The sequence below is a fragment of the Nylanderia fulva genome, unplaced genomic scaffold, assembly GCF_048542155.1.
Source record: "Nylanderia fulva isolate GAGA-0341 unplaced genomic scaffold, ASM4854215v1 Scaffold603, whole genome shotgun sequence".
Taxonomy (NCBI): Eukaryota; Metazoa; Arthropoda; class Insecta; order Hymenoptera; family Formicidae; genus Nylanderia; species Nylanderia fulva.
In genome coordinates this window covers 27,651-41,678 of record NW_028190703.1, presented here as the reverse complement: position 1 = coordinate 41,678, position 14,028 = coordinate 27,651, and the positions used below count along the sequence as shown (strand labels likewise).

The window sequence follows — 14,028 nt, the reverse complement described above, 5'->3', positions numbered from 1 at the left end:
TCGCGGTATCTTTAGAGAATGAAGATATTTATACAGTACAGCAGATCAGTCTTCACAAAAGGATATTTTCATTTAAACTTGGTTGTAAATAAGAAAATGTTTTCGTAGATAAGAGATGAAAAAAAATATATTTTCATGTTATTGTAACTAATGAGAAATTATTTGTGTAATTTAAATGTTCAATAAACGTAACACAAGAATTTTGATATTACAAAAATATACAAAAATTTGTTTAATTTTGCGTTAAAAACAAACACATTAAAAATATAATATTATATAGCACAAAATTATGCTTACATAATTAAAACGATATATGTATATTAAATCTCAAACGTAGCACGTGTTGATATAATTGTTCTATTTAAGAATAAAAATTTTTAAGATAAATGATTCCGTTTGTTCTCTACATTATTAATATTTTTTTTATATATTATAATTTCGACATACGTTAATCGTTAATTTTTTATTAATCGCAGCGCCTACGGAACGGGTTAATTTCTCGCATATTAACGATGAAACTATCCGAGATCTGAGCAAAATCAGAGATCATATCGAGGCGAACATTGTTGGACATGACGGATTAGAACACGCGTTAATTGCTCAAAAACTCTCGATTCTGAATAACTATAATTAAATTTCGATATTATGTGAAGTTGTATGAATTTATATTTCAATAATTATACTGAAGAAGACCGCGTGCGGTCGAAACGTTTGTAGAATGATTGTAATTTGCGTTAGTTATAATATCTAATGACTGTAGTTTTATAATTTATACATGTAATAAATGGTAGTTGAACTGAACATCTCGAATATTCAGCTCGATAAGTTGGCCTTATATTATCACTTTGTTTTCAATATACGAGCGACAATTTGTATTAATTTAATATTTTTTTATTATTGTATAAAACTTACAATAATTATTTTTTATTAACAAAAATAATAAAAAAAAATTGAGTTTATAAATTGCATGAGTAATAAAAATCAATTAAATCTCGTGTAGAAGATTCTGTTTAATGCATTTTAAGTATTAAATTAATTTCTCTCGACAAATATTTTAATGAAATCTCTCCTCTAATTTTAAAGTCGACCGAGATGGCAATAATTTATTTTAAACTAATTAGTTTAATTTACAACGTTTCGGCTGTCATTGCAGCCCTTTTCAAGTAATCTATAACACATTATATACATATAAATATACTCTTGATGCGCTTAATCATACAATAATTATAAATTTACAAAAATATATATGTTTACATACCAGATTAATACAATAAATCAGTATTTACAGCAAACCCCCGACAAAATTAACCATTGTTTTGATGAACAATGTATAACTGACCGAAGATAAGCCCGAAATAAATAGATGTTGACTGTTAGCAGGAAACTTAGTCACTACGCGTTGAGGAAATAGAAAACCAAAGTACTGTGTCTTTCGCAATTTTAAACCGTCAATACAAAGTCAAATAAATAGATACATAAATAAATAAAATAAATAAAATATGTAACATATGACAGATAATATATTAAATAGCTTCAAGAACGCGATCATAATTCCCACTGAAATTCTCACACACACTATCTTTTGTAAATTAATGCTTTTTCTTTGGTTTTTTATATAGAACATTTCTGCTATTTCTCTTTTCTCGTTTGTTTTCTTGATTGCAGTAATCACAGGAGATCCCAAACGGAACTCAATGATCGTTAGCAAGTCCGATGCAAACTAACAAACTGAGTGGTGTATGTCGTGTCTTTTTTGATGTTATTTTTATGTTCCTTAATACTGGTTTCTAGATTCGCTTTGTTTGTTCCAAATACTATGTGAGTCACACTTCGCGGCATTCGATCTTAGAGACGACATCCGGTTCTTTTTAAGTTATCATCACAATAACTATCTTTCCTCTATTGTTATCAAGTAAGTGTCTAATTTTTTTGGAACGGTATATAATACACCATTCCATTTTTGTTTATGCACGAGTGTAATATTTTCGCTCAGAATCTCTAATATACGGCAACACTATACACATTTCGTGTATCAAATTTAATCTCGATTAGACGCACCAAAATTACCGCCAAAATTTAATCGCCTGCAAGTCCTCCTGTGTAACAATTTTGTGTTTATGACTGATTAACGGGTAACAATGTTTATGAGAATTCGTTTGACTAAGATGATGTTTTTTCTCGTGAAACATAGGGTCAGCGGTAAAATAGCCCTGTCCACGAGGCTTGTGATCACACTAATTTATAACGCATCGAATGGTTCGAAAGAAATTTATATAACGGCCTGAAACGTAGGCTTACGGAACCAGTTAGTCGTCAATGTGCCAATTAACTCGCATAACGCTGTGTCCTAAAAAACTAAGGAACAATTGTTCTCCAATTCAAACGTTAAACTTTAGTCGAGGGTGAAAACTATTAAAAATCGTAAGCATATCTCCACTTTACATTTCGGAATATTGAAAAAATGTCATCAACATATCTTGAAATAACAATAGGGCTCAAAATCCAAACTTGACAGCACGCAAACAATATTATGATTCCAAATCGTCCATAACTAAAATATCAGACAAAATTGGAGACAAAGGAGACCCCATAGGCGACCCGAAAAGCCTGCTCGTAAATTTTCCATCAAAAAACAAAACTAATCGAGCGACATGACCGTGTCAATATGCATGTAAAAACTGTGCAATGTTAAATGAAGTAAATTGTGAGATATCATCCCAACGGTTTTCTATTGCTGCTTTGATTAATTCCCACGGTGGTTAGTAAAAAGCGAAGTCACGTCCAACGAAATCATGACATGATCAGTCATCAATGTTTTTATCTTAATAATTTCAACAAAGGACCACTATCCTTAATGTGAGATCGACGGTTTCTTGACTGCATTTTGCAAAATCTCACCTAAATAAGATGCAATGTAAGTAAACCGGACTTCCCAACGTGATCCACAATTATGATAGAAAACAAAGAGGGTAACCTACTTTAGTGGATCTTAGGTAACCATAGGCACGGAGCAAATTGCCATTAGTACATCTCAATTGTTTGTAAAGTGAATACATCTATGAGTCCATTATCCAACCAAGATTTTTATAAGTTGTGATCTTTGCGTTGAGAGCGTTTAATGGATTTTATTAAGTGGTTTATAAGTGGTTTATAAGTCAATATTTTAAAGTCAATATTATATCCATTGCAAACCCATGTAGAATCCTTCCTATTGCAAACCCATGTAGAATCCTATGAAAAATTAATCATTGCAAACCCATGTAGAATCCTAGGCAAAATTAACCATTGCAAACCCATGTAGAATCGTACCCATTGCAAACCTATGTAGAATCCTATGAAAAATTAACCATTGCAAACCCATGTAGAATTGTATTAAAAATTATCCATTGCAAACTTATGTAGAATCCTACATTGCAAACCCATGTACAATAGAATTGTATGAAAAATTATCGATTATAAACCCATGTACAATCGTAACAAAAGTAATGAAATAAAAAAAAATTGCGCCAAGTGAAAGTAGAAAACTTGTACCAGTGGAAAATTAAAGTTGCAGACATATATAGAGTCGTATAATGAATCAGTAAAATTTAAATTTGCAAATGTAGAATCGTACCATAAAAAAAACTTATCTTTTAAAAAAAAAAAATAAACAAGATGCCAAGTCCATGCGCCATGTGAAAAAGAAATAAAAAAATTTTAGTTAAAAAAAACTGGGCGCGCTGCTAAGTTTCAAAATTACAATGCACCTTAAAGTAACATTAATTAATTTAAACACAAAACATATTTAATTGTAATGAGTTTAAAAGTAACAATTTAATTTTAATTGTTAGAATATTATTTAGCAGCGCTCCCAGTTTTTTTAACTAAAATTTTTTATTTCTTTTTCACATGGCGCATGGACTTGGCATCTTGTTTATCTTTTTTTTTAAAAGATAAGTTTTTTTATGGTACGATTCTACATTTGCAAATTTAAATTTTTACTGATTCATTATACGACTCTATATATGTCTGCAACTTTAATTTTCCACTGGTACAAGTTTCTACTTTCACTTGGCGCAATTTTTTTTTATTTCATTATTTTTGTTACAATTGTACATGGGTTTATAATCGATAATTTTTCATACAATTCTATTGTACATGGGTTTGCAATGTAGGATTCTACATAAGTTTGCAATGGATAATTTTTAATACAATTCTACATGGGTTTGCAATGGTTAATTTTTCATAGGATTCTACATTAGTTTGCAATGGTTAATTTTTCATAGGATTCTACATAGGTTTGCAATGGGTACGATTCTACATGGGTTTGCAATGGTTAATTTTGCCTAGGATTCTACATGGGTTTGCAATGATTAATTTTTCATAGGATTCTACATGGGTTTGCAATAGGATAGGATTCTACATGGGTTTGCAATGGATAATTTTTGTTAATGGCGTGCTCTTAACTGGTCGCCTTTTTTTACCTTTTTTTAAAGGTGAGTTTTTAGAGATTATATCATTCATTTTTGTATAGTGTTTTATGACCGGAATAGAACAATTATTAGGCAACATGTTGTATCTAAACTTCTTTGCTTAAAATGATGTGTACAATCATATCCTAGAATCCTGATCATTCCTCCTAAAGCACCCTATTTATATAAATTTACCCATATGTGTGTGTGTGTGTGTATGTGTGTGTGTGTGTGTGTACTAATGTCGAGCATTTTTTATACATTTTCTATTAAATTTAGATAAAGTTGCAGGATTTCGAAAAGAAAAAGTTGACACAGACTTTTTCCTAAACGGCGATTTTCAAGGTTATTTAAAGGTCACTTATATTTTCAAAATAGAATTACCTTAATTTTTTCTCATATAATCGATTCCTCGCAATATTTTACTATAAAAGTTGTAAAGGTATACTTTTTACATAATCTTACATAAACTTCGAAATATTACAAATATTTTATTTTATGAAATATTTCAGTTTATGTAAATTAAATTATGTTAACTATCTTTTAAATTATTCACTTTAGCCATCTTACCCTTACAACCTTTTATAGTGAATATTGCAACAAATTGGTTTATATATATAATATATATATAACATCAGTTATTATTAATTGATGTTTACATTTATTTTTTAGACTTACTAGAGCTCAAATGCTCCACATTTTGCAAAAACTGTTTATTCTACAGATTTCAAATATGCTTTTAAATGATGATTGAATATTTTCTTTTTTTAATTATTTTATTATTTTTTCAATCTCAATCAACTTTTATAACTTTATGCCAGCACGATACAAATACATGTGTCTTTATTTTTTTTATTATTTTCATTATTATTTTTCAATCTCAATCAACTTCTAAACCTTATGCCAGCAGGATACAAATACATGTATGTCTTTATTATTGTATCAACTCTTGTCTTTTCCATGTAACCATGTCTTCATAGTTTGAATATCCCTTCATCTTCTCAATCTTTCGCAGAGATTTAATTAATTAAATACACTTCACACGAAATAAAGTTTGCTGGAAGATATACAGCAAACGATAACTGTAAAAACATGATTACGTTGAAAGAACAAGAGTTGGTGCAGTAAATATATATATATATATATATATATATATATATAATATTTACACACTTCTGTAATTGTCTGAATGCTCTTATATATACATTTGTCCTAAATTCTATTGTGAATTATAAATCGTGTAAAGTGACCTTATATAAAAAATCTAACTCTTAATGTACTTTTTTTTATTACGTTCAATGCTTTATTTTGTTTATCTTTTATACCATATATCTATCACACGCTGACGTAAGGTTTTCACGATTATTTTAAGAATATCAAACAGTTTTTTTTTTTAAGTAGACCATTTTTACGTGTCCCCTTTTAAAAAGCGCACCTCAATAATTCTTCAACAAAGCATTTTCAGCAAAAATTTTTCAGATAAAAGTTGTATAGTTTCGAGGGCGACATAAGAGGGTGCCATTGATTCGACCCTGAAAAGTCATTTAAAGGTCACGTGAAGGTCAACTTCAATTTCTTAAATGGAATCATCTATTTTTCACTGTATATTCTTGTAGCTTATCTCGAGACCTTTCCAAATCTCAATAATAAAGTATTTTTCATGAAGTATTCTTTGAGTTAGAACGGTTTGAAGTTAACAATTTTTTTAGATAAAATGTAAAATATCTTGTAAAATATTCAGTTTTTCGGTATTTATACCTTAATACTTTTATGCACGGAATAATGAGACCCATCAATTGGTGTAAAGAAAATACATATAGTTGCTTTAAAAGAGATGTATGTAATTTGTATATATTTTTTTAAGAGTAACTATGTGTTTTCTTTACACTAATTGATTGGTCTCATTATTCCGTGCATAAATGTATTAAGATATGTTTAACGAAAACTGCATGAATATTTTACAAGATATTTTACATTTTGGAATAAAATTGTTAGCTTCAAACCTTTATAACTCCAAGAGTATATTTTAAGAAAAAATATTTTATTATAAAGGTTTGAAAAGCTCTCGATATAAGCTACAATAATATACAATAAAAAATAGATAATTCCATTTAAGAAATTAAAGTTGACCTTTACGTGACCTTCAACTAATTTTTCAAAGTTAAATCGATGGCACCATCCTATGTCTCCCTCAAAACCATACAATATTTTGTCTGACAATAAAACATTTTTGGTTTGTTGAAAAATTATCAGAGTGCGATTTTTAAAATAGGACACCCTATATATATATATATATATATATATATATAAATATATATATATACATAATTTATTTATTTTTTATCAGAAATTTGCTAAAATTATAATTTGCTAAAAATAAAAAAATTAAGATATCTTATTTCTTTATAGATCGGACAAATTTAAATATCAATATATCATACTACATATGAATTATGTTCAGTATTGGAGCGAGGATCTGAATCGAACGATTCAAATAAATATCACAAATACGCAGATAATTGATCCATTAGAATACAAAGTATACGATTTAAAAGCTGATACAACTTACTATTTTAATATAGGAATAAGAAAATTGTTTAATCGTAATTCTGTTGTTAATTTCAATGTGTCCACCATGGACGAGAATCCGATACCTCTATTACTCGTCCTCCCGCGAAATTCATTTGGTGTAAATATATTGGATGTAGATTTACAGATAGGTATTGAACTTGATACACAAATTATGTATAGAGATATCGTTTACTCAGCATTGGAACATAAAATATATGGAATCAATGACCAGTCAGAGCTAATAACATCGGATTTTAATCCAACCGCAATTCAAACGAATCGAACAATAGCAAAGCTCAATAACACTGCACATCATCTCTGCTTTGATTGGATTCATAGAAAACTTTATTGGGTACAAGAATGCACAACGGGAATCTGCATTATAAAGCTAGACTTAACATTGTGGGAACAAATAGGCATAGTAAAATATGATGAAATAAATATATCCAAGAAACGACATCTAGTACTGTTTTTACATGTACTGCCATCATCAGGGTATATTAAATTTTATACATGTAAAAAATGTTATTAACTTTGATTTTTTAATTAAAACTTGAAGTTATTGTATAATTTTTCATCGCTTTAATAATTGTTTTTTTATCACAAGGTATAAAATCATAAACTCACAAAGAATTGTAGAAATTTCAATATAATCTTATATTATTTTCTGATATAATAGATATGTTATTAGTAGTGAATAATATGCGTACTTTTCAGATATATGTATTGGTTACTGTCTGGCTCGTCAGAAGTAATGCGATCCGATTTAGATGGAAAAAACATGAAAACTCTTAGAAAAGACAATAAATGCTTTCGTAACGAACTACATCTAGAGTCCTACTGGACCTTACAGACTGATACAACAAATATTGAGCCGTTATTATATTGGAGTCGTTACAGTAACTTTGTCATAACAGATATTGATGGTTGTAAATATTACAAGATTTCAAACTTTAGCCACAATTACATGTATTTAACGTTTGACAAAACAAACATTTACTTGTACAGTCGATACAATTATATGATTTACATTTATAAAAAAATATATCCTCTTTTCGAAAACAAAGAACATAAATTGGAATATGTACGTAGAATACGTTACCGAGAAAATGTTGCTTATCTCAATAAATTTATATCACTTGATAAAACTTTACAAACATATCCCCAGACGAAATGTTTGATACCTAACATGAGAAATTATCGTATTGAAGTATTGAATAAAACCATACACAGTATCAATGTAAGCCTTCCAGAACCGATTCTCAATGACGGATGCAAAAAGTACAACTTACCAACTACTATATATAACATCTCCAAAAGTTATTTAACATGTTTGGACAATGGCAGTAACAAGTTCGAGCAATTCAATGTGACGACATACGAACGGCATTACGAATTCAAGAATTTAATGCCGTTCACAGAATATACGCTGAAGCTAGCACTGAGCAATTTTTACGTCCGCAAGTTATCAATGGACTTGCAATTCGGTTCGAATGTGAAAGTGATAACTACCGGAAAGCTCGACATGCCAGAAGATGTGACGGTTCAAGTTTTAACGCCAACGTTAGCGATAGTTTATTGGATGCCATCCAAGAACCTAAACTGCGTGACAGTGACCTACGAGGTGCATTGGATGCGATATTCAAATAAAACGCAAGTAACAATACAAAAGTCGTTTTCCTTCACAAAACTTGTCAATAAGCTCGAACGTACGACAGATGGAAAGCTTTTCATGACAATCCTGCTGCGGTCAAAACATAATTATCAGATATATGTGCGTGTGTATCCACACAACTTCAGTCAAATCTTCACTGACAGTTTAAACAAAACAATCTACATGTCAGAACCAAATAATTTAAGTTTAAACGGAGTCAGTACAAATAGTATGAATATCTCATGGATTTCTAGCGTTAATTTGACGATGCACACGAAATTCCGTCCCATACTGGAATACAAGAACAATGTGATGTGGGAGTGGCAAATGGCAAATATCAGTGAAAGAAATAATAATATAATAATATATTATATAAAAAATTTACTGCCGCAAACTCTATACAATTTTCGTTTGATCCTGAAATATCCCGAATACATGGACGACTTTGTATGGCCTGAAAAAGGATTTAGATTTGGAACGCATGGTGAGTAAACCATACAATGATAATATGTATATGATATTACATGTATATGAGATGTTCACGTCAAGTGGAACAGACGTCTGGGTAAAATTTGTGAAGTCGGAACAAGATGTTTGAGGGCTTAAAATTTTCGTTATTTTATGTTGTTTAAGAAAAAATACCTTTTAAAAAGTTTAAAGTACTCACTCCAATATGATGGCTAGAATACATGATAATCTTACTGAAAACATATAGTACTGAATAATTGAAAGAGAGTCAATTGCGCCGGAATATCTCCTTCCAATCCTAATTGTTATTATATGACACATGTTAAACATCAATCATTTCATTTTTTTTAACACATTTAAATAGTACTAAAATAACGATAAAAATAGAAAGAAGAAATTAAAAATTTTTTTCAAATTCTGACTATAGATTCTTTATAAGCAACTTGAAAAACCCCTAGATACCGAGTTTCATTGAAATCGAATGCGTTTTGATCGATAATTATGTTTTCAGTAAGTTTATCATATATTCCAGCCGTATCATATATTGAAGTAGGTACTTTGAATCTTATAAAAGGCCACGTTTTTTCTTAAACAACTTGAAATAACGAAAATTTTAAGCCTTCAAAAGTCTTTTTCTGACTTCACAAATTTTTCCCAGACGCCTGTTCTACTTGACGTGGAACGTCTCATATATACTTTAAGACTTTCTTAAAAATAAATTTTAATTGGAAATTATAAATAATAAAGTTCTAAGATAATATATTCTAGAATAAAACGAAGATATTTAAATTGTACTTTTGTATAACAAAGGTAATGTACCAAGTGCTCCTGGGAGACCCATTATAACAAAACTTCCAAATTTGACGTATCAATTAAACTGGGAACATGCGCAAGCTCATGATTCACCAGTGATTTTGTATCGACTGGAGGGTTTAATTGTCGAAAATAATGACAAAGAAGTCAATCAAACCGACAAAATCAATCATTGGAATTTATACTATAATGGAACAAATAATTATTGCTGGATAACGACGAAAGAAATGAATCAAAAATATCTTTTTCGTGTGCAGGCTACAAATACTTATGGTTCTGGGAAATGGAGCGGCGAATCAAGAGTCGTTGATTTGACATCAAATCTGAAATCTAATAAGAACGAAATATTAACTGTGCAATACGTAACGTTAATATTAAGCATTGTCGCTACCATCGTAATCTATAATGTTTACTACTTTTACTGCTGTGTGTTTATTTTTTACAGATTTAAAATAAATATAATTAAATACTATAATTAAAAATTATTTTAAACATGATATCCCAGTAAGCAAGAAATTATTACTACAAGGTTATTATAATGATTTTTACTAACATAATAATGTTGTCAAGTATGTAATTTTGAACATTGAACATTATTATGAACAAACTTTGGTATCGATTTAGAGATTTCGGTAATGTTGAAATAACATTTCTTTAAATCGAAAAATAAAAAGTATATTCTAATCTTCTATTTATTACAGTTTATTTTTGTCAAACAATTTGAGTATTTTTATTAAAAATTCATACAAAATACAAGAAAATAATCTAACCTAATTAATTCTTCAATTTAATTAAAAATTCGACAAATATCTTTCGAACTTACAAGATATATTATAACATTAATATTGATGTTAATAATACACACTAGAAGAAATCCTTATTTTTATTCTTTCGTTCAGAACATTTCATTTGCAGAAACTTACTGAAAGATTACCATATATGGATTCACATATTGCATATTGGCACCAGTATATCGAAATCAAAGAACGAATAAACGTGTTAATAACATATACCCAGACAGCACCAAATTCAAAATCGGCGCATAAGATATCTTTAAAATATATTTAAGATGTCTTTCGGATATCATATCATAAGATTTCTTAAAACTGTCTTAAAGATTTCTTAATGATATCTTATGCGCCAATTTTGGGCTTGGTGCTGTCTGGGTAAGAAACAATTTGACTTATGTTATTAAAATATTTTTAAAATATTTTGAAAGCAAAATGTTATTAAATAATATTTTTAAAACATTTATAAAACATCAGTTAAAATATTTTTTAAATATTTATTAATACGTTTATTAAAATATTTTAAACATATTTTTAAAACATTATATCATAACGTTTAAAAAATTTATATAAAATCAACATTTCAAAATGTTGATTAAATATTTCTTGCTTATGGGACATATAAAGGAAATATAAAGTTTTTAAGAAGTTAGTTCAATTATTAAAAATGGTTTAAATTTCGCAAAGCATAGTATTGAATGTATTATAACGCTTATTTATCTAACAGGTAAGCACTGGCAACGCAAAAAAAGTAAACAAATAATTAGGCCTTCAATAATTAATATCGAATCAACAACCGCGAACGAAACATCTTTCATAAACTATGAACTCCACTCTGTGCACGATCCTAAATTGCAAAGTGATATCGACGAATTTGCAAGTATAATAATCGATAAAAAACAAATCACTCTAGAAAATCTTCTAGGCAGCGGTGCATTTGGAGAGGTAAAATTAAATTCTTATTTCTTTGTATATCCTTGAAGATTTTCCTTAACATTTTTATCAGAAAATATTGAGGCACATTTTTAATAAAAAATATTGCAAAAATTAAAATTTTTTATAAAAAGTTGTATAATAAACAAACATTTTTAGCATGCATTCTATGGATTTGTATTGAATATGAAATAAATTCCAGGTATATCGAGGAGTCAAAAATGGAGAAGGTTCGGAAATAATGCCTGTCGCCATTAAGATGCTACGAAAAAATGCTACCTGGCAAAAGAAACAAGAATTCTTGGAAGAGGCTAAAATTATGAAAGAATTTGACCACAAACATGTGCTAAGATTGTTGGGCATCTGTATTACCGAGGATCAACCATGGCTGATATTGGAATTAATGGAAGTTGGTGACTTACTGAAATATTTGAGAGAGATTCGAACATTGCATCCGGAAGATCCGCACGCCCTGCGTCTACAAGATTTGCTTGCTATGTGCGAAGATGTTGCTCGAGGTTGTCGCTATTTAGAAGAACAGCACTATGTGCATAGAGATCTCGCTTGTCGAAATTGCTTAATATCCTCGAGAAATCGTGAAAACTGTGTTGTGAAAATCAGCGACTTCGGACTAGCTAAAGATGTTTACATCAAAGACTATTATCGTACGGTAATTAGAATGTAATTATATATATATATATATATATACATATATATATATTTTAAAAAGATAAATTTTTTTGCATTATAATAATATTATATATTGTTGAGCTGAATAGAATAAATAAACAAAAATGAACAAAATGTAATATGAGATATTACTGGTTTTGTGTATAAGAGTATATGGAAAAAAATGATGAATTTTATCTACATCTAACGCTTGCAAAAATAAACATTATTTTTTTCGATAAAAGTCTTTAATTGCACTAAAATTGTATTTTAGGGAGGAGAAGGCCTGCTTCCTTTTCGTTGGATGGCACCGGAATCTTTGATAGACCGAATATTTACTTCACAAAGCGATGTTTGGTCATTCGGGGTACTAATGTGGGAAATTACATCGTTGGGACAACATCCCTATGCTGCCTTATATAGTTTTAATGAAGTAAAGGAGTATGTGTGTGCAGGGAAAAAGTTATTCAAATCCTATCACTGTCCAGAGAAATTATACGATTTGATGCTAAATTGCTGGAATGCGGCAAATGATAGACCAAATTTCATGAGTTGTCTCGAAACTATTGTAACCTTAAGAAACGAAATAGAAGACACAATCCTGCATTCAGTGAGTATTATCAGACATGTACAGATAAATTGGTAATTATTTTCATAAATCATATTTATAATTTAAAAAGTTTAAAAATATACTTGTAACAACTACAAATCTATGTTCGAAATTGTAGCTTTAGAAGTATATTTTTATCAAATGTCATATTTGCGCGACTCTCTTTTAAATTTTTTTAATAAATTGCATTTTTCTGTGTTTTAGTCTCCGCCTTCTGAATATCGTCCGACAGCGGATTTTCTCTGAAGCACAGCCAATCGTATTTGTATTTTTGAACTTTTAACTGCGAATCATGCTTCAAACAATATCATATAGACATAATTAGTTTTTTGTATGAACAATTTTTGAGATCTTTGATCGTCGTTAATAACACTGTTCAGTAAAAAAAAACACCGGTACGAGACTAGATATTTCTTATAGTATTTTTGACGCTGAACACAAATCTGTCTTAAAAATTGCTCCATCACGGCACAATTTAAAAAAAATTGCAATTGTAAGAAAGTGCTATTTTTTCGAATTTTGTCATATTATAACTACAATATATGTGACGTACTAAAGAAGTTTTCTTGCCATTATACAAAGTATGTTGACAATTGATTTTGTATTCATTGTTAGTGACCTAAAAGACCTTTAAGAATAAATAAACATATTTTAAAACTGTCTGTAGTTTGCGTCAACCTAAGAAACCGCTAACTTCTGCAATACCTTACATTCAACTGTGGATATAATAACCGACACCGAAAATTCTTACTGAGAGTTGAAAGTCCTAATTTACTTTATTTTTTCTCGTTCCAGTGTTCAAAAACCGTCATTTCTTTGTTAAACAGTGTTATTAAGAATCAATTTAATTTGACGTTGAGTGTACATAATTAAAAGAAATATATTAATTTTTCAATATCAACAAATTTATAAATTGATGGTAAAAAATCATTATAATCGATTTATGCGAAAAAATTGAAAAAATCACATTCAAAAATAAAATTTCGTAACACAAATTGTTTTCGTAAAAATAAAAAAGCAAATTTAAAGGGTAATGTTTTATTTAATAAAAATTTTTTGGATTAAATAAAC

The 14,028-nt window shown here is 29.1% G+C and overlaps 1 protein-coding gene across 4 annotated transcripts in view; it reads left to right on the top strand.

The window, feature by feature from the left end:
- Positions 1 to 13,617, top strand: part of LOC114934357 (proto-oncogene tyrosine-protein kinase ROS-like) — an 18,516-nt gene extending 4,899 nt beyond the window's left edge. The window contains exons 3-9 of one of the 4 annotated variants that reach the window (XM_085488011.1): positions 6,861 to 7,517; positions 7,740 to 9,160; positions 9,955 to 10,383; positions 11,473 to 11,690; positions 11,881 to 12,348; positions 12,622 to 12,957; positions 13,162 to 13,617. In XM_085488011.1, the coding sequence (XP_085344137.1) occupies positions 6,861 to 7,517; positions 7,740 to 9,160; positions 9,955 to 10,383; positions 11,473 to 11,690; positions 11,881 to 12,348; positions 12,622 to 12,957; positions 13,162 to 13,203 (3,571 nt within the window). In that variant the 3' untranslated portion in view covers positions 13,204 to 13,617. Of the gene's footprint in view, positions 1 to 6,860; positions 7,518 to 7,739; positions 9,161 to 9,954; positions 10,384 to 11,472; positions 11,691 to 11,880; positions 12,360 to 12,621; positions 12,958 to 13,161 lie in introns of those variants that run through there. The other 3 variants (XM_085488014.1, XM_085488013.1, XM_085488012.1) reach the window with 3 other exon arrangements.
- Positions 13,618 to 14,028: the final 411 nt, after the last annotated feature.